General features: G+C 41.2%; 1 protein-coding gene across 1 annotated transcript; it reads right to left on the bottom strand.

The window, feature by feature from the left end:
• Positions 1-4,840: 4,840 nt before the first annotated feature.
• On the bottom strand, positions 4,841-13,246 carry LOC129772906 (uncharacterized). The gene is made up of 5 exons (XM_055776436.1): positions 12,824-13,246; positions 12,004-12,299; positions 5,948-11,183; positions 5,298-5,593; positions 4,841-5,252 (listed from the first exon to the last, which is right to left on the bottom strand). The coding sequence occupies exons 1-5, from the start codon at positions 13,244-13,246 to the stop codon at positions 4,841-4,843; spliced, it is 6,663 nt and encodes a 2,220-aa protein (XP_055632411.1).
• Between the last annotated feature and the right edge of the window lie 9,433 nt (positions 13,247-22,679).

The raw sequence follows: 22,679 nt of genomic DNA, 5'->3' as shown, positions 1-22,679 counted from the left end.
GTGGAAAAGCACAATTACAACACTTTTTATCGTCGGCGGAAAACAAGACTAGCTACGTAAAACCTAACAAACAAAGGACACCGCGGTTTGGATGGCCACACAATTCACGCTTAAGAAATAAATTGATTTTTATACATGTATTTTTTTTGTTTTATTACAAATTTTGGTTTTTTTTATGGCTCGAGCTCACCGGTTTCGTTGCGGCCGTTCACTGCGTTGGTCGACTTCCGGTTCTTCTTCGAGGGCTGGAACAAGCGATGGCGGGAACGGGACGGCTTCGGCAGGACTCAGGGACGGTTACACGACGATGGGGGATCAAATTTATTTCTCACGTCGCACGGCCGGATGTCACGATGGCCGGCGACACTAGTCGGTCAGAGAGTTGAGACGGCTTGTGATTTTTTTCACACACGGTTCCGGAACCACTTATTAAGAGCCTAGCGAAATTGCTATGCTAGCTCACGAGCACGGATAACCGGATCCCTTTTAGGTGGCGGGATTCTTTTAAAATTTCAGCAGCGATAACAACTGCGTCCGTGCTGTTCCAAATCTTCGCGAAGACTCCCGGATCCTCGCTAATTTTCTCCTCTCAACGCTTTTCTTTCCTTTTTAAATTCTTTGCTCGTCTTTTGAAATTTTTTCAACCTATTGAAGCTCTCGACCCTATTCAGGTTCCCTGGTATTTTTCCACTAAGGGTCGTTTCCAATTCATACACCGAGCCGTCCCCCTTTCGATGAGATGACAGAGAAGGCGTCGACTACTCCGACAATACAAACACAACTTAATACTATTGGTTTCGGTTGGTGTCACGACTAATAAATAAACATTTAAGGCAGCATGCTATACCTGGACAATTAAACCTAGCACTTGCTTTCCGCATATAAATGAATAAATAAACAATGAACTGAATAAACCAAACACGCAATTGTAAATAAACTTTGGATGTATAAATAAATAAATAATTGAATAAATAGATGAATAAATAAATAAATAAATAAATAAATAAATAAATAAATAAATAAATAAATAGATAACTAAATAAATAAGTAAATAAATATATAAATAAGTAAATAAATAAATAAATATCTTTCTTCCCTACTACTAAATAAATAAATACAAAAAAACTAACTAACGAAAAAATAATCTATTGTGAAACACCAACCTGGGGGTCTGCGATTAACTGTTTTTTTGGTTTATTGCCCAAATTGGACTCATACGTCATCTTTTCTACGACAGTTAATCACAGACTCCCAATACTACTTTTTTTTATTGTCATATGAGAAATAACATTAAGTCAAACACAAGATGTGCACATGAACTGTAAATTTCTCAAATGACAAGACAGCACAAACAAATATTTTACATTTTTTTGTACAATATCGGTAAAGTCCAAACCCACGGTTGGCTTTCCCACCAAATTCATTATTGTAACCCAACGTTTGGTTACAATCTTCCCGGAGTCGGGGTAAAAAAAAGATACTTCTTTTTTTTGTCAAAGTCAGGTTTACCATCGTTCATCTATCCCCCTTCAATCGGATTCAACAGTGAATATGTCGAGACTATTCATTCGTCAGATCTTCCGTGCTGTTAGGATCGCCACTAACCACCATCGTTGAACGAAATCACAAACCAAAGAGCGTCACATAGTCTTTTTATATGTTTTTGTTTTTGATAATGTATTTTTTTTTTTAGACAAACGAACTACAAATTTTTGATGTCTACTTCAGCAAAGAGATCAGAACTAATTTTTCATCTCTTCCATTACATTTACTGTCCTTATGATTATTTGGACCAGAATATTAAATTATCCCACTCACACGTCGCATACATACAATACTCATTCATTCACACCCATTCATTCGTCTCTACATATTCTTCTCCATTCATTCTTTAATTCAACCATAAAAATCATGATTACTGCTATATATATGAGGCGTCCCTCAATTAGTTAACAAACCAACCATCTTTCAACTTTTAGGCAAAGTTCAAAGAGGCCGGTTGTTATGGTACTATAGAGTAGTCGACTCTGCATTTATTTCAGTCTATAACTCTCTTCTATAGAGAAGAGAAAAACGTTACGAAATAAATCAGATCTACTACTACTTATAACGAGAGTATATTCAGCCGCCGTTACGATGGCTGCGTACTTTATTTTACTATTGTTCATAGACTGACTGTATGACGGTTTGTGATCGACAACTCACAATGATCGTGTTAAATAAGCTGATTCGTGCACGTCAGCACGTGCTGATTCTTGTAGGTATTAAAACGAAATATAGGAGAATGTGATGAACGATTGAGTTTAATTAACTTGGTTTTATGTGCGCGGCAGACCATACTCCCAAACGTTTGCCTTGGAGATCCTCGAGTTCATATGACGATGAACCCAATTTAGTCCTGATGCGGCACGGAAGAAATTGACGTCCATACTTGGCGTTATAATGCTGCACAGCGTTCGATGGCTTCATGTTCCGGCGATATACCAGCTGACCTTCCACGAATGGTTTCGCATACTGACGATGACGGAGATTATAATTATGTTTGGACGACTGATATGCCTTTTGGAGGTTACGTGAAACCAGTTCATAAATTTTCGGGAACATTAATTTTCGTCGATCTTCAATTTCCTCCGAAGAGATCGATTGCTGGTGACGTGCCAACTTGTGGTCAGTTCCTGCTTCAGCTAACTCGTGACCATGAGTTATAAAAAATGGCGTGAACCCTGTCGACGAATGGACACTCGTATTGAGTATCGTTTCCACTTCGGGTATTCTTGTATCCCAGCAGCGTTGGTCCTCCTTCACGTATGTTCTGATTGCTGCATTGATAGTCCTGTTTACCCTCTCAACGGGGTTCGCCTGTGAATGGTAACGGGAGTTCAGCCAGTGAGTGATACTGAAGCGATCAATGAATTCCTTGAATTCCTTCGAAAGAAAGCTGCTCCCATTATCTGTGATTATAATTTCAGGGACAGAATTTTTGAGGAACCACTGATCTTTCAGAATCGTACACAATACTGAACTACTGATAGCTTTCACAGGCTGAATCATCACCCATTTCGAGAAGTAATCAGAAACTACCAATAAATGCTGGTTACCCCGTCGACTACGGGGAAGAGGGCCAATAAAATCAGCTGAGATGATTTGCCAGGGTCTATTCGCTAATCTCATACCTCCCATTTCAGGTACTATCGGAACAGAAGCAGCTTTAACTTCTTTACACGTCCCACACTGGCGGACATAATTACGAATATCGACAGTCATCCTTGGCCAATAGAAACGTTGACGAATTCTGGCGAGAGTTTTGTCGTATCCAGGATGGAAGCAAAAATCGTGATGTTCCTCGAGGATTGTCGGAATTTTCTCGACAGGAGGAATCAATTTCCACTCAAAGCGTGAGTCATATGGTATGTCACGAGCGGTAACAAATTTGTACAAATTATTTTCTTCCAACCTAAAATCAACGAATTTGTCTGGATTATCCCTCACCTTATTCACCAGGGAAGTGTACCACGACTGTGTAGGCTCGAATACCGCAGCAATACTTCGTGACAGGGCATCAGGTACGACATTGTCTTTACCTTTGCGATGAATTACAGTCATGTCGTATTGCTGCAAATTTAAGGCCCATCTACTACAGCGTGATCCTACCTTCCATTTGGTGTTTAAGATGTGGGTTAAGGCTGACGAATCCGTGACCAAGGTGAAGTGGTAGCCTTCCACATATCCCCTAAAAGCGTCTATGGCCAGAATTGCTGCCAAAGCTTCCTTCTCGGCAGCATGATAATTTTTCTGAGGGGTTGTAAGTTTGTGCGAGTGATACGCGATAACCCGCTCTACATCCCCTTGTTGCTGAGTAAGAACACCTGCAACTGCAACATCGCTGGCGTCAGTTTGAATTACAAACTCTTGGTCAAAATCAGGACTGCCAAGAATGGGAGCGGAAATAAGAAGCTCCTTTATTTGGCAAAACGCGTTTTCGGCATCTTCATTCCATTTTATTGTTTTCAATTTGGTTTGAAGTAAATCAGTGAGGCTGGCTGTGACCCCACTGAAGTCTGAAATGAATCTCCGATAATAATTTGCCATTCATAGGAACCTTCTAAGCTTTGTTACGGTATTCGGTCGCTCATACTCGACAATGGGGCGAACCTTGTCAGGATTGGGCCGAAGACCATCTGTGCTAAGAAGATATCCTAGGAAGGGAATTTCAGAGACCCCAAACTGGGACTTTTCCAAGTTAATACTCAGGTTGGCTTTGCTTAAACGACACGCAATCTCAGTGAGAAGCCGTGACTGATGCTCGAATGTTTCCGTTACCACGACGATATCGTCAAGGTAAACGAAAACATTCGGCTCTAGTTCCCCATGCCCAAGAACGTTGTCCATTAATCTGGCCAAAGTAGCCGGACTGTTCACGAGGCCAAAACGGCATACGGGTAAATTGAAATAACCCTTTTCCCTGTACACTGAAGGCTGTGTACTTCCGCGATTCTTTCTCCAGTGGAACTTGGAGGAATGCTTCTGAGAGGTCAATAGTCGAAAGGTACTTCGCTTTTGGAAGTTGACCCAATATTCTTCCCGGATGGGGCAAAGGGTAGGCGTCCCTCACGGTCCTCTCATTGATTTTGCGTGCGTCTAAACAAAGCCTAACTTTATTGGGTTTCACTACCGGTACGCAGTTTAACGACCAATCTGAGCTGCTTCTTTCTAGGATACCGATGTCTAAAAGTCGTTGAAGTTCAATAGCCACTAAACTTTGAATCTTAGGAGACATCGTATACGGGAATTGACGCACAGGTGGTTTATTTTTCCAATCGTCTTGCAGCACAATTTTATGCTATGCGAGAGACGTCAAGGTCAACTGTCCTTCCTTCGCTGCTAGAAATAACTTTTTCACGTCTTCGATCTCCCTAATTTCTTCACTCGTCAGCACCGATTCGCTACTGGGTAAATGAATAGAAGCAACCACTTCGTTTTCGTTGTTGCTACTGTCCCTTAACATTGTTGGGTGAATCTGGAATTTATTCCAAAAATCCATTCCACAAATACAATTGAGAGACAGATTAGCCACCACAAGAGTAGGAATTATTTTAGTATCGTCGTTGAACAGGAAAGGGAGATAAGCGCGACCAAGAACTTGAAGGAAGTCCCCGCTAGCGGATTGCAGGGCGGATATTTCTACGCGTGAGAGTTTCTTATGACGTAATTTTGAAAATAGATTCTCACTGATGAGTGTGAAATTACTTCCACTGTTGATGGGTAACAAAATTACTTCCACTGTTGATGGGACTTACCGAATGATTAGTGCACCGACATCTAGCGCAAGCGATGAATCTCGCAGCGTGTGGCCTCTCCGAGCCTTGCTGCTGTCATCGGACGACCAACAATTCACACGCAACATGGACTCTAGTCCTTCGGGGAACTTCCGCTTTGCCGAAATCGATGACGTGATTAGGGACCGACTCTTCCGCTGCACACTGCCTAAAAATGACGAATGGTCTTCCTTCTCTGGTTCCGGGTTTGAGGTTGCTTTCCTGCTGCTTGCATGAATCTTCACTTCAGTGAACTTTTTATTGCACTCTCGGAAGCACTTGATGGGAAAAATCGCGTTTTTTTATGTACTGTTTTCATTCGCGAACTGTCAGAGCTTGCACGGATGCCAGTATAGAGTGATTTCACACACTGTTGAAATATTGCGGAAACATTTCACACTATTAATTCAATTTTATATCCAACATATTTCCGACCACCTTTTGAAAACCTTTTCAAAACTACTATTATTTTCAGTTCACTATAATTCACTTCAACTTTCAAATACACTTTTTCTTTAATTCATTATTACTTCTTCATAAACACACTTTCCTTTTCTTCAGATTATTCTTCTTTTCAGCTTCTTCTTCTTCTAATCTTCACCACTGCATTCCAGTGGACACACTTTGCAAACCGCACGCTTAAAAACTCCATTGGGCGTGCGGAGAGTTACGACTCGGGTCACACCGTCGGGTCCGGGATGAAGCTCGATGATGCGGGCTAGCGGCCAGCGTACAGAAGGAAGAGCATCATCCTTGATGATGACGATGTCACCGACGTTCAGCTTGTGGTCCTTGGGGTTGATTTTATATAGCATGTTCAGCTCCTTCATGTATTCGTTTCGCCAACGGTACCAGAAATTTTGTACATGTTTCTGGAGCTTCTGATACTGGGTGAGACGATTCAGAGGCACGTCTCGAACATCAACTTCGAGAGGAGAACGGTTTATGTTTCTCCCCAAAAAATGAGCTGGAGTGAGAACCGCAATATCATTAGGATCGCTGGATAGAGGCTGGAGTGGTCGGGAATTCATGGCCCTTTCTATCCTTACGAGAACCGTCGTAAGTTCCTCGAACGATAACAGAGAGGATCCGAGCTGACGAGCCAGGTGAACCTTAGCCACCTTCACTGCTGCCTCCCAGAGGCCACCGAAGTTGGGAGCACGGGGTGGGATCAGGTGCCACTGGATATTGTCCTCGGCGAGGTGGTTCGAAATTCTATCAACCTCCGTTCCTGATTGCAGCATGGTGTAAATTTCATGCAGCGCATTCTTCGCACCAACAAAATTCGTCCCGTTGTCTGAGTAAATATGTTGTGGCGAGGTATGTCGCCCCACGAAGCGATCTAGGGCCATCAGGAACGCAGCCGTACTCAGGTCACTCACCAGCTCCAAGTGCACCGCTTTCGTGCTCAGGCACACGAAGACACAGATGTATGATTTGCGGGCGGCGGTTCTACGATGAATCGGTTTAAGGTAGATGGGACCACAATAATCAACGCCAGTACAGGCGAATGCTTCATTTGCGGTCACTCGAGCGACTGGCAATTGTCCAATCGGTTGTTGAATGGGTTTGGGGTTTGCTCTGCAACACTCGTAGCACTTCCGGATGGCACTCCGGACTGCTTTTCTGCCGTTCAGCGGCCAGAATTCGTCGCGGACGACTGAGAGAGTCATCGTGATTCCGCCATGTACCAGCTTGCGATGATGGTGCTTCAGGAGGAGTTGAGTGAACGGGTGGAAACCAGGAACGACGATCTGGTGCTTCACGTCGTAGGGAGCATCGGATAAATTTAACCGACCACCAACACGAACTAGGCCCTCGTTGTCGAGAAACGGATTCAACAAACGAAGTGGAGATTTGGAGGATACAGTATGTCCTCTCTTCAAGCGCTGCCGGTCTTCGGGAAACGCCTCAGCTTGAACGAGCTTCACGACTGCTACCTTTGACTTTCGCATTTCGGCAACCGAAAGAACTCTGCTGGAAATCCGTCGTCCTCTATTGCGGGTGTTGTGTGTGAAGCGAAAACAATATGATACCGCCCGAATGAGAGCGGAGTAGGACGAAAACTGCTCGAATAGTGAATTTGGTGGTAGAACTTGGGTGTTCAGAATCGTATTCTGCTTTAACTCTAACTCCTTGGCGGTAAATTCTTCTTCGGGAACGTTTCGGGAGGGCCAGCTAGATTTTTCTTCACGCAACCAGCTCGGACCGTGCTTCCACAGCTCACTGTTGATTAGTTCCTCGGCGGAGACCCCGCGCGAAACCATATCTGCCGGATTTTCGTGGCCAGAGACGTGTTGCCAGTTGGATCCATTAGTGGTGGCTTGAATTTCTGCAATACGATTCGCCACGAACGTCTTCCACGTCCGCGGGGGAGCTTTCATCCACTGGAGGACAACAGTTGAATCGGACCAAAAGAAACTGGCGGAGAAACTCATATCGAGGGCGTTGAGGATTTTCTCATACAGCCGAGAAGCGAGGAGTGCGGCGCACAATTCAAGGCGCGGAATGCTGAGGGGTTTCAGAGGAGCTACTCTTGATTTCGAAGCGAGGAGATTCACTTGCACGAGTCCATCAGCGGTTTCGGAGCGAACGTATATGCAAGCGCCGTAAGCTGACTCTGACGCATCTGCAAAGCAGTGTATTTCCGCTGTGGCATATCGAGCGGTGAACGCAAATCTTTCTATACGGAAGTTCGAGAGATGAGGGAGCTGCTCACAGAATCGAGCCCATTTTTGTTGAAGATCAGGTGATACCTCATCGTCCCAGTCCAACGCCAGCAACCAGAGATGCTGCATCAGTATTTTTGCTTGCACGACGACGGGTGCGATGATTCCGAGAGGATCGTAAAGTTGGGCGATGGCGGACAGGATGCTGCGTTTGGTCGGTAACTGATCTTTCAGGACAACGGATACATCAAACCGGAACACATCGGCTTCGGGTTCCCAGCGTATACCAAGAGTCTTCACGCTTTCTTCAGGATCAAACTTCAGCGACGATTGTGTCCCAAGGAGTTCGGGAGAAAGTCCGGCCAATACCGGGAGTGAGTTGGAGCACCATTTGCGGAATCGGAATCCACCCTTTTGAAGCAGTTCTGATAGTTCGTCACGGAGCTGGATTGCGTCTTCAATGCTGTCATCACCTGAGATGAGATCGTCCACATAGATATGCTTCTTGACTGCTGTACTTGCTTTCGGGAACGGGGTACCTTCATCTCCGACGAGCTGCAACAGTGTCCGCGTCGCCAGAAATGAGGACGGAGCGAGGCCATAAGTAACAGTGCCGAGTTCGTATGTCTGAATCGGCTGGGAACTGTCGAATCGCCACAAAATTCGCTGTAGAGGTCGGTCTAATGGATGCATCGAGACTTGACGATACATCTTTTCTACGTCTGCCACTAGCGCAACGGGAAATTTTCGGAAACGGAGGATTAGAGTAAGAAGCTCGTCCTGAACTACAGGTCCAACCAGTAGCGAATCGTTCAACGAATGGCCAGAAGTAGTCTTCGCTGATCCGTCGAAAACCACTCGAATTTTTGTGGTTGAGCTCGACTCCTTTACTACAGGATGATGTGGAAGGTAACACGCATTCGGGACGTCCTCTTCGTCCTCTTGTACGGGTGCCATCTGGCCCAGAGAAACATATTCACGCATAAACTCGTGGTATTGAGTCCTCAGATTCTCGTCCTTCAACAGTTTCTGCTCAAGCCACCTGAATCTACGCAGCGCTGTTGGCTTTGACTGCCCAATCATTTGATCGTGTTCGGGATGCTTCGGCATGCGAACAACGTACCGACCAGTCGGGTCTCGGGAGACGGTTTCCCGGTAATAATCTTCGCACTGCTGCTCATCCACGGAATAATTCGGACCTTGAACCTCCTCAACTCGCCAGAATCGCTCTAGCTGCTCGCTAAGCGATGTAACTGTCGCCGCATGACAAGTTACTGTTGGTCGAGAGCTCATACCAGACAGATTTTCGAACTTTCCAGTCACTATCCAACCAAACACTGTCTCAACGAGCATTGGACCTTGACTAGGCAGACGGAACCGTCCGTCCCGCAAATATGAATAAAAGTGAGCAGCGCCGATGATCATATCAACTCTTCGGGACGTGTTGAAGTCAGGATCAGCGAGTGAAAAACTTTCGGGAAGTTTCCACTGTACAGTGGGGAACGAGGAAGACGGGGTATCTCTGGTCACCTTACGGAGTACTAAGAAGTCTAAAGTGTCGCTGAACTCTGCTACACGGGATCGGATCTCTGCACGCACTTCATATTTTGCATTAGTGACGGTACTATCTACACCGGCTATCGCAACGTTAGCGATTTTACGTGGAAGGTGAAGCATCTGACAAAGGCGTTCGCTCATGGCGTTGGGTTGAGAACCTGTATCTAACAGGGCGCGGGCGATGTGTTCTTGACCGTAAGCGTCGACTACTATCAATACCACAGTAGTGAGGAGAACGCTGGCGTTGGATACCTTCAACGTTGTTACGACTTCGGGGGTTGGCAGGGCTGCTACAGCTGTCACTAAGCTAGACCCGGAACCTTCGGGATTATTCGTGGGTTTATTTTCGGGTCCACCCCTGGTGGCCTCAAATGGTCCAGGATGGATCATGGAGTGATGTCGTTTGGAACAATGCTTGCATGAATAATTCGAACGACAGTTGCGGGCGAAGTGGTCGCTGCGGAAACAATTGCTGCAGAGCTTTTTATCCGAGACCACCTTTAAACGGCCTTCCGTATCTAGACCGTTGAAGACTGAGCAATCAAAAATGGAGTGCTTCTGCTTCCCGCAGGCGGGGCATAACGGGTAGATTCTTCCTGGGACTGTATTGGCAGCGTTGGAACTCAATCTGGGCTGATTTGGCTTCTTAGGAGGAGGAAAACTGGGATTTTTGGAACCGGAATGCTGCGGCCGGTTGATCGAAATCGTTTCTAGAACACGGGCCCGCTTCTGGAGAAAATCAACCATTTTAGCGTAGGTGGGTTGCTGATCAGCTGCGATTGATTCCTCCCAAGCGGTGAGTGAAGCGTCGTCTAACTTATCCTCCAGTAACTCGATCAGAATCGAACTAAATTGATCGACTGGCTCACCGAGCTGCTCCAGAACCTTCGTATGACGTTGGAATTCATCCACAATCTTGTGTAGCGACTCGACACTATGGCTGGAGATTTTTGGATGCTTTAATAAAGCCCGGATGTGTTTTTTGCGAAGAATAGCTTTATTTGAGTAACGGTTCACCAAAGTCTGCCAAGCGACAGCATAATTATTAGCAGTAATCGAAATAGACTGAACTAAGTTTGCTGCCTCCCCCTTCAGAGCCGCACGGAGGTAGTGAAACTTCTGAACATGCGGAATCTCCGTCGATGAATGGATCATCGAGACAAACGTGTCATGGAAAGTCAACCAGTTGTTGAAATCTCCATCGAACTCCGGAAGCGAAATCGCCGGAAGCTTTATGTTGGCGAAGACGGGTTGAGCAGCAGGCGCGGCAGGGAATCCCGCAATAGCAGGGGTGGGTGGTGGCGACGGTATCTTCGAAGCTAGTCCGGCCTTGACACGTAAATAAAGTTCCTCAACTTGGGCTCTCATCTCCAAATTTTTCTGTGCAGCATCTTCCGAATCATCTAGCTCTTCTAGTTCTTCCTGAACTACCTCGTACGATTCCCATACTTTCTCCAACCGTTCCAATCGAAGAGGCACCTCGTGCAGGTGTTGTTCGGGAACGTAGTCATGGAGAAACCGTTCGATCCGCTTCAATGAATCGACCAAATTCTTCCGCTTGGTCTCCTTCGCCTTCAACCGCTTCTCGTCGGGAACCGTCGAACTCTTCGACGCCATCGCCAGTCGATCAGGCATACAGAGACTGAAAGATCAAAGAAGACCCAGGAAGTACCGCAAAAACGGATTTTAACGAATTGGAGAGGTACTCACCTTGTACCTCTTGAAATGAGGCCTTGTATTTTTAAATTCGGAAACAGCAGTTAACTCTTGCGCGAGTGTCAAGTGTCCAGTCCAGCCAAAGAACAGGAGCGGGTTATAAATTCCACCAGCACTCAAATCCAATTACGCCCAAGGGGGGTGCGGCGACGGGTAAAATCCAGCAACGGGAAAGCGGGAACGCAGCGGTACAAATAAACGGGTATGCGATTCACAATAATATCACCGAAAACTCAAATTACATCTTCCTCATAAAGCAATTTAGAACCACTGTGGATTTTTATACATTCGCAGCAGCTAACTTCATGCGCGGGTAACGAATGTTCAGTCAAAGAACGGGAATGGGTCATCAAATTTACCAGCAAGTAACTTTCGGCTCGGAATTAAATTCGATTAAACGTAACGGCGGCGCGGGGAAAGGATAAAATCCATCAACGGGAATGCATATAATCGGGCTCGGAATAAACTCTTCTCGGTATACAATTAACTTTCGTACTTCTTCGCCGTACCAATAATTTTGAGCGACACTGTAATTCACCCACGATAGTTCACTTATCACACACACGGGAGAACTCTTACACAAGAGTTTTTGTTCTTGCTCTCACACACGGGCGTTTCAATACAATGTAATTTATGCGAATGCGGGCAACGGTGAGGTTAGGTATTTCCACTCACGCGGTCGGGGACGGGATTGACCAATAATCCTGGTCACGGCACCAAAAATGATGGGTAACAAGTGGACTTACCGAATGATTAGTGCACCGACATCTAGCGCAAGCGATGAATCTCGCAGCGTGTGGCCTCTCCGAGCCTTGCTGCTGTCATCGGACGACCAACAATTCACACGCAACATGGACTCTAGTCCTTCGGGGAACTTCCGCTTTGCCGAAATCGATGACGTGATTAGGGACCGACTCTTCCGCTGCACACTGCCTAAAAATGACGAATGGTCTTCCTTCTCTGGTTCCGGGTTTGAGGTTGCTTTCCTGCTGCTTGCATGAATCTTCACTTCAGTGAACTTTTTATTGCACTCTCGGAAGCACTTGATGGGAAAAATCGCGTTTTTTTATGTACTGTTTTCATTCGCGAACTGTCAGAGCTTGCACGGATGCCAGTATAGAGTGATTTCACACACTGTTGAAATATTGCGGAAACATTTCACACTATTAATTCAATTTTATATCCAACAACTGTCTAAGAGAGCCTGAATCGATAAACCTTGAATATTCACTGAAACGTACGGTCGGTTATCGTTGAGAAATGGATAGGAAATTTTATATATTTCAGCGGAATCTGCGTAGTGGTCAGGAGTGACTGACTCCCAAAATCTAGAAAGAGTAGACTCTGTAGAAGAAAATTGGCTTACGCTTCGGGATTTTGCGAGCGGCGATTTTCGCCCGCCAGTGACCCGTTTTTTAGGCAAAACGGGCAAAAGTTTGTTGGGAAGCCTTTGAGCCCACACTTGAAACAAAATATTCCACGCGGTTGTCTGCACATGACCGAATGGTGTCCATCCCTACCGCAGTTAAAACAAGTATTGGATGGTGGAGGGATATGTCCATTCACCAATTCTTCTAGTGTTAACTGTGGGCGGGGTGCAGAAGGTCCTGCCGTTTGTGAGTCGATGATCGGCTTCGCAGTTTTCTGAACAGGTTGAAGGATAGAGTTGTTTTTGATATTCGAATTTGGATACGGTTTAGGATGAGGAGGTGAATTGAGGGAATGTGGTGCACTGTTCCGATTGCTTCTTCCCTGGCTATATTGCTGATGTTGTGCTAACGCTACCTGTCCGGACGTTTGCTGCTGGGAAAATTTCTTTTTATTTTTCACGTTGGGTCCGCCTTCCACAGCTTGGACCGATTTCTCAGGTCCGAAAACTTTATTGTATGCTGAGAAGTTTAAAGCATCTAACTTCTGACCAGCAGCCACCAGCGTCTCAAGATCGATAATTGGAATAAAGGTCATTTGTCGTTTGTAATCCACTCTCATGTTTTGTTGAAGTATTTGTACTTTCTCATAATCAGGTATTTGTACGCTCATCGAAACAATTTCTCTATTTCAAAATAGTACTCATGGAAGGACTCGAATTTTTGCTGGCGTCGCTGGTAAATTTTCATTTTAATTAATGCATCCAAATCTGGGTGCATGTAAGTTTTTCGCAACTCAAACACTAAATGTTGCCAATTTAACAATCTGCCAGTCGATCGCTGAGTCATGTACCATTTTAGAGCCGATCCTCCGAATAAATGAATCGCTGACTCAAAAAGTTCTTGTTCAGATACTTGTTCAGCTTGCGAGAGGGCTTGAACCAGTTCTAAAAATTCGTTTAATTTCAATCCCTGATCGTCTCCACTATACTTTGTTATGTTCCACTTCGAAACTGGCAAAGTACGACGCGATTGGAAAGGACGATTGTAATTTGATGAATGGAATTGATATGGAGGACAGTTCAGGAAATTATTCGAAGCAAGTATGGAGTTTATATTGATGTTTTCTCGAAAAGGTCCATTTTCTGGGAAATTTTGGAATGAATTGCGGGAAACATTTGGAATCGCTGAATTGAAACTGGGAACTAAATTATCGTTAGAAGTTTTTCTTTGTGATGAAAATGGATACTGTTGTGAAGAAAAATTTTGAAAAATGTCGTGAGAATTTGGCACTTGAATGCGGCCATTTGTTTGAATGGATGGGTTACCATCGAACTGAAAATGATGAGGATTAGAGTTCAGATAGGAAGTCTGTTGCTGAAGGTGAACCTGACACGAAGAAGTTTGCGTTGCAACGTTTTTACCTTCCTTGCGTGAAGATGCCATTCTAAGCCGAGAAAATATGATTCACTTTTTGTTCTACAAAATTTTATAAATAAAAAGTTACCAATGTTGTGTTCAAAATTTAATGCAAAATATGAAAGAAATTTAATCAGAAATAGTAACCAAGGATAATTAATTGAAGAAGTAGAATTAAATAATAGAAAAATTGCAAAAAAAAAGGATTAATTCACAATATTTGAAAATAGGAAAAAAAAATATGATTTTTGAATTTTTATTTTTCAAACGTAATTGTGATGTTAGAAATACCGAATCAGTTCCGAATTCTCTTCACTTTTTCGACAAGTGTTTTTATTAAATTTGCAGCCGGGACGCCCTACTAATTTGTGACTCCATTCGACAACTTTAATTAGAGGCATTCACACGAACTGTGTTCTTAACTTTGTATAATCCGCACACATACTAATCAATACCTTTCTCCAGGTAGATTTCCGAATAATGCGTTCACCTGACGACTTCGCGAGTATTGAAAATAATTTTAAATTTTTTGAAATTTCCCCCGGAGACCATTCGGAAAAAAAGATTTTCTTCAGGCCATAAAGAAAACCACTTTTTCCGCCTATTTTTCGTTGGGCGCCAATTGATAGTTTTCTACTTGATTTAGCTGGTTCTTTCGACGCAGCTTGGGTCGTCTGTTGAGGGATCTCTGGGGAAACTTCGAACAATAACTCGATACACGGAACACGGAACAAAATGGTGGAAAAGCACAATTACAACACTTTTTATCGTTGGCGGAAAACAAGACTAGCTACGTAAAACCTAACAAACAAAGGACACCGCGGTTTGGATGGCCACACAATTCACGCTTAAGAAATAAATTGATTTTTATACATGTATTTTTTTTGTTTTATTACAAATTTTGGTTTTTTTTATGGCTCGAGCTCACCGGTTTCGTTGCGGCCGTTCACTGCGTTGGTCGACTTCCGGTTCTTCTTCGAGGGCTGGAACAAGCGATGGCGGGAACGGGACGGCTTCGGCAGGACTCAGGGACGGTTACACGACGATGGGGGATCAAATTTATTTCTCACGTCGCACGGCCGGATGTCACGATGGCCGGCGACACTAGTCGGTCAGAGAGTTGAGACGGCTTGTGATTTTTTTCACACACGGTTCCGGAACCACTTATTAAGAGCCTAGCGAAATTGCTATGCTAGCTCACGAGCACGGATAACCGGATCCCTTTTAGGTGGCGGGATTCTTTTAAAATTTCAGCAGCGATAACAACTGCGTCCGTGCTGTTCCAAATCTTCGCGAAGACTCCCGGATCCTCGCTAATTTTCTCCTCTCAACGCTTTTCTTTCCTTTTTAAATTCTTTGCTCGTCTTTTGAAATTTTTTCAACCTATTGAAGCTCTCGACCCTATTCAGGTTCCCTGGTATTTTTCCACTAAGGGTCGTTTCCAATTCATACACCGAGCCGTCCCCCTTTCGATGAGATGACAGAGAAGGCGTCGACTACTCCGACAATACAAACACAACTTAATACTATTGGTTTCGGTTGGTGTCACGACTAATAAATAAACATTTAAGGCAGCATGCTATACCTGGACAATTAAACCTAGCACTTGCTTTCCGCATATAAATGAATAAATAAACAATGAACTGAATAAACCAAACACGCAATTGTAAATAAACTTTGGATGTATAAATAAATAAATAATTGAATAAATAGATGAATAAATAAATAAATAAATAAATAAATAAATAGATAACTAAATAAATAAGTAAATAAATATATAAATAAGTAAATAAATAAATAAATATCTTTCTTCCCTACTACTAAGTAAATAAATACAAAAAAAAAACTAACTAACGAAAAAATAATCTATTGTGAAACACCAACCTGGGGGTCTGCGATTAACTGTTTTTTTGGTTTATTGCAAAAATTGGACTCATACGTCATCTTTTCTACGACAGTTAATCACAGACTCCCAATACTACTTTTTTTTATTGTCATATGTGAAAAAACATTAAGTCAAACACAAGATGTGGACATGAACTGTAAATTTCTCAAATGACAAGACAGCACAAACAAATATTTTACATTTTTTTGTACAATATCGGTAAAGTCCAAACCCACGGTTGGCTTTCCCACCAAATTCATTATTGTAACCCAACGTTTGGTTACAATATGATGAAACAACTAACTGTGGATAATGGAAATCCAACGTTTATTTGTTACCTAATTTTCTTCGGGATATTTTCACGATGTACTGTATTCTATTAGTCAAATCATTTCATTTGATACCGGATATTGAGGGAATTGCAAAAAATACATAGTCGACCATTTACTGGCGGCAACCTTTTTGAATGTATGTTGTTTATTATGTTTCGTGTTCTGCATGTCAAGTCATTCAGCCTTTTTTTAGCGGTGGCCAAATTGAATCTTTCAAGATCATGGAATACGTAGTTTGATAATGACAGGAGAATTAAAGGTGTCTTCCAAATTTCTGATCAATCAGTCAACAGGAACGGGTTCAATTTTCTATTAATGCGGGACAACCCTACAAACATTCAAACATAGATACAAACAGGTCAAACTGAATGGGACCATTTAAAAAGTAATTAGTAATTAGTAATTAGGGTTCTGAGAAAATGTGTAATCCGCCATTTTGTAGTAGCCGCCATCTTGGATTTACATTGTTCATAAACAACTGTGTTCTATTAGTCAAGCCCTTACATATCCACATTGAAGCGGTTTTGAGAAAATATGTAATTGGCCATTTTGTAGCAGCCACCATCTTGGATTTATATTTTTCTTATATAGCTGTGTTTTACTGCTCAAGTCCTTTCATTCGATACCCATATTGATGGGGTTTTAGGAACATATGTAATCCGCTATTTTGTAGCGGCCGCCATCTTGGATTTTCAAGACCATGGAATACGCAGTTTTATAATGAAACCAGAGATAAAGATGTGTTCCAAATTTCAGATCAATCGGTCGACAGGAAGCTGGTTAAATTTCTATTAATGTGGTACTGCGCTTCATACAAAGTTACAAAGTCACAAACATACTAACCGGTCAACCTAGATAAAACAGTTTAATAAATAAGTGCAAATCATAATTATAATACTTTTACTGAGAGAAAATTGTTGTTTATGACTCGATTATCCGGAGTGAAAAAAAAATTCAATACTCCGGATAATCGAGTCCGACCTGTACTTTGTTTTTTTGAACTTTCAATTTTTTGATTCAATTGATTCTGATTCAGTTCGGAAGTTCTAAATTGAAATTTTCTGAAATGCCAAAAATTGCATTTTTTTTAGTTTTCCATTTTCAAAAATTTTAATTTTCAGAATTTTTGGGTTTTAAATTTCCCAATTTTTTTGTACTTATCGATACTTCGATTTTCTGAATTTTGTCTTTTGATTTTGATTTTTTTTCAATCGGAATTTTTGTGCAAAAAATTTTTATTTCAATATTTTATTGTTTTGAAAATTTAACTTTTCGAATTTTCAATTCTTAAAATTTCAATTTTTTTTAAATTTTCAGCCTAATGCCTAATTGCCTAATTTTCTGAACTTTCAATCTTATAATTTTTAATTAGCTGCAATTTTGAATTATAAATTTTTTAATTTGCTAAATTTAGTTAAATTAAAAAAAAAAGAAGAAAAATTCGGAGAATTCATTGACTCGAAAATTGAAAGTAAAATTTAAAAAATTCAAAATAAATCTTTTGCACAAAAATTCCGATTTGAAACTTCTAGAAAATCAAAAGACAAAACTGAGTGAGGGAAACTTCGAAGCAAAATGAAGCTAAAATTTAGCAGAGTTTTCAATTTTCGGTATTTTCACAATTTATCATTCTCTGAAATTCAATTTTTCTGAATGATTTGTTTTGTAGAAATGGAAAATTTTTCTGATTTTCAATTTGCTGATATTCTGAATTCCTGAATCTCTGAACCAAAATATTGTGATAAATATCAAAGGTAGTTTTTCTGTTTGTATGATACAATCCTGATTGATACTGTCGGAATATTCTAATTACAGATTGCTCGAAATGTGGTGACAGAAAGTTCAGTATTGGAAATCGAAAATCAATCGGCTGAGCAAGCAGTTCGAAGTTTCACAGCGCCTAAGCAAGTTATTTTCATTTAATAATTATTCATTGATCCTGTTTTTTCCGTTTGTATGGACTCAAATAGAATAACAGATGTGCTTTGTGTAATTCGTATTTTGAAGGAAAAATGTTTTTATAACGCCCGAAAACATAGAAAAATTATTTGACTGGAAGTAAAATTGAATCAAGATCAGTTTTACTTATCTCAGTTCCTGTCAAAATATCAGCTAGATTTTTCTGATTCTGAACGCTAGCAATAATTGATGCAGAAAGGTATTTGCATTTTTATTAATTTTTATTTATTTTGCCTTCGATAACTTCATTTATGTAGTGGATCCATTATAAGAAAAGTAACACTTTTTCCCCTCCTGATCATTTGATCTCTTTTCACATTTCTGTTGGATTCTTTTTGACAACCAATTTGATTCTATCCCCATGACCCGACCGATCGAAAAACCTGTTTCAATAGCTCCAAAATTGCTTTGAAAGCAAGCTATCGAAATCACAAACATCTGTATATGAGCAGGTGCCAGCTCGGAAATCCTCTCAGTTATACTTGTACAGCGTTTGGAGCATGTCATCGCTGCTCAAGATTGATGTGACGAATCTAACTTCTTTCATCGAGATAGCGCTGATGAATGAGGTCACCTCCAAGAGCCTGGGCAAGCGAAGGGCACTGGTGCGTCGTGTTCGTTCAAGTTTCCCCCCCAAAGGCTAAAAAGAATTCATCATTTCTATTCCATAAGAATGGTACTGCTAAGAAGGCGACCAAGAAAGCGCCAGCATTGAAAAAGGCTATCGTTTCCGGGAATAAAGACAGAGCGTAAAAGACATCCGTCGATAAAAATCCGAAAAATGTAATCGCTGCTGGCAAATTATCTGCCACTGCTACCGGATAGAAGAAACATTAACCGCCACAAAAAAACACCAAAAACTCGCTGCTTTGAAGAAGGCGACCAGTAAAAAGAAAAGCTGCTGCTACTGCTGATGCGGTTGGCCGAGAGCAAGATTCAAATCAATCCTCAAAAATCGCTGCATAGAAGCCGAAAACGCCGAAGCCAAAAAATTAGCAGCGGTTTCGAAAAAAAAAACTACTGTCGTCACACATCATGCACAACACAAGAGATTTTGTTGTGTTTTTCGGCAGATCAAATCCTGTTCTTTCCGGAACTCCAAATTGCCTTGAAGTGAAAGAGTTTATGAAATACCGTGATCAAATACATTCTTTTTGTAATTTCTTCGATCAAATGTGATCAACGTAAGATTGCACATTTCGAGAACTTATTAGGGATACAATGCATCTTGAGAAAGACAATTCATTCCCGCTCGACACTCGCACAAACGATGTTTTCTCAAGCGAGAAGTGGCTGTTGTGAGGAAGGGCCTGAATGTCAAATTTGAAATTTGCATATGAATGGTCCACCAGGATAGAGAAGAATATAACAACGTCGAGAGATTGGTAGGAATATTCTCTTCGTCATTCGAATCGGGATCACTGTCTATAAAAATGCAGACACATTTGGAATTGCATACGTTTCTGTCAACCTGTTATTATTTCCATCGGACACAAAAACACTTTGCATCCACATACGCTGCATATTCGCCTTGCATCGGAGAGTATCCAATCAACCACACTGCAAAAATCGATACACTGAGCTTGCAACAACAAATTAACCAGAAATCTGTAAAATGATATTTTTGCTCCTGCCACATCGCCTCACCTGGCACCTCATCTTCGCTGTACCGAAATCTAATCAAAACTGTCCGATTAAAACACGAAAAGATGAATAATGTCTGGGACATAACCGGAGAGACGCAAGACTACGCTAAAGGTTGTCAAAAATATAAATATTACTTTATTTTCATTTGTCGCGTCCAGCTTGACTTTTAACTCGGAAACAATGAACGAATTCGCGAAAATTGAATGAACGATCGGAGAAAGTTACAAATAAGCCCTAAACAGCCATAAATCCACACGAGATCTTCACCGGCAATAAAATTATAAAAAAAAACAGTTATCTTATTTTTTGGGATATTGCTTCAGAATGCATCGAAAGGGCAACTGAAACAAAATTTTCAGAAGTCATGATGTGAGCTGACCTGCTACATCTTTCGTTATTTCCTACATGATCAGTCCTCAGATTTTCATTTTACTCCCCATATATTCCTGTTAGACGTAGTCCTACGTCAAAAATCAAATCGTGAATAAAACGCACAAATTATCTCACAAACAAAGATTCACGTCAAGTTTGAATACGAAAACGAATGACAACAACTCGCTTGATTGAAATTGTCCGATTTCAGCTGGCTCCTCTCTCTCAGGTCACGCCGTTTACAAGAAACAAAGAATCTGGCACCACTGGCCATCGGCGGCGCTTGGTTCCGCCCCCACCGGCAGAATCTGAGGGGAGGTCTCCGCTTCAAGAGCCCATGGCGACAGTTCTATTGGTTTATCTAATTACCGTAATGGAATAAAGTGTTTGTTTATTTGATTGCTCCAACAAGCGCAGACAAGAGGAACGCACAACAGTTGCTTCCGATTCACCTGATCCCGGGTGAGCAAACACTTCGGTAAACTAGGCAAACGAGTTGCAAACGGATCGCTAGCAGTTAGAGTTAAATGTCCAGACTCGTGCTGGAGACTCATAAAGCTAAATATTGTTCTGGAATTTGTATTCAAGCAACTTCGACTCTAACCCATCTTCTGACAAGGTCTCATTCGTCAATCACACAGGTGGACCCCCCGTTTGCGGCTCACACATCAATAATAAAGGCCAATTGCCACTGTATTTCATTTTTGCACGTCTCGCGTGAAAAATAACTGTACACAAAAAGAGTTTTGTTCTATATTTCGACTGCCCATTTGCGGACGCAGGATTGTCTATGTGCATAGGTGATGCGTAAGTGACCTTGAAAACCCTGTAAAGCTTGCGAAATTGTCATGCATCATAGCATCCGTCTCACGAAATCGTCGGTAGTGAAAGCAAACAAACCGCCACACAGACACACTCCTCTTGATGGCTCGTTAGGTGTTGGGGCTTGTGAAGGGGTAACCAGTTCTATTAGATAACGCTGGAATTGCACAGGTAGGAATTGCTTATTGAAGTTTGATGGGTCCTATGGGTCCGTATCGCGAAAGATTGATTGGTCCTACTTTCCGATTGCAATATATGTTCAGCGTATAGCTTTGTGCTAATTAATATAAACGTTTAAAAAAATGCCATTATTTTCATTTTAACTGAAACAGTTCAATGATCCAATTATGTGTTGCTAAATACACGATAGATTCAGGATCTTAAAATGATAATGTAGAATGAATGTACAATTTATTAATACATCCACTGATTATTGTGAAATCGATGCAAGATTCCACGAATTTAAAATAAACAATTATTATGATATGATGCACAAACTTATCATGCTTCAACAAAAATAAGCTGACAGAAATGTCTGCGACTTTGAGTATCTTTAACACTAGATTGCCCAAGCAAGTCATTTTGACACAATTTCTTCAAAAGATGGGACTTTTTGTACAACTTATTAATAAACATATTATACATTATACAAAAGTACAAATTTTCTAGCAGTTTGAACTCTCAATCAACGAAATGATTGATCGACCAAATTGTTTGAAATATCACTTTCAGGTACCAATTATGGCAATGTAAAAATACAAATTTATTTCGATGAAATCGTGTAAATTGGTCTAATCACAACATCAAGATGGTTGTAATGCATGCGTCTACCCTGTATTTGCATCAATACAGCCACTCCACAGTATGGAAATCTCATTATTTTGATCACATAATTCTTAGCAAAATGTTAAGAAGCAAGTGTCAATGGGACACACTATCTTCAAACTAGATTTATCAACAAATGAGAATGTTTCGCATGAAATCAAGTATCAAAATCGACAAAGAAGAGATTTTTGGTGTTTAAAAATCATAAGATATGTTTTCTAAACTAATAAAAAACTTACTCGTATTACTATAATAGGTACTGTTACGATAATAGGTATTTCTGCCCTAGTGGTTCTCAGATTTTCGTGAATATAGGTAGTATTATTCCGTATCGCAAAATGTTAGACCCGTATTTTTTATTTTTTCATAAGGGTGCCCATTTCCATTTCAGGGTTGTCCGAAAAAAAATGTTTTTTCTGTTTTCCAAAAATGACTTTTTTTCAAAAATTAATAACTTTTGAACCACTGAACCGATTCAGATGATTGACATATCAAATTGAAGCTATCTAGCTTTTCTTTCTTATCATACTTATTATACTATTACACCCATTGTACTTATAATATACTTATTATTCTTATAATTTCGTTTTCGTATTTGTTTTTAATTGTTTACATGGCTTTGGACGCCATTTTTGGAATATATTTTTCTTGAAAGTACATGTTTTTTAACATAACATATCCAAAAATGAAAGAGGCGTTTTTTAGAAGTTAACCAATGGTTCTAAATATATTTTTTTCCCTTTTCTGAAAATGAATTTTTAAAAATTCATAACTTTTTTTTAATTTTTTTTTAT

This window comes from Toxorhynchites rutilus, chromosome 3 (genome assembly GCF_029784135.1).
Source record: "Toxorhynchites rutilus septentrionalis strain SRP chromosome 3, ASM2978413v1, whole genome shotgun sequence".
Lineage (NCBI taxonomy): Eukaryota > Metazoa > Arthropoda > Insecta > Diptera > Culicidae > Toxorhynchites > Toxorhynchites rutilus.
The sequence above is the reverse complement of the archived record's forward strand: the minus strand, read 5'-3'. Positions and strand labels throughout refer to the sequence as shown.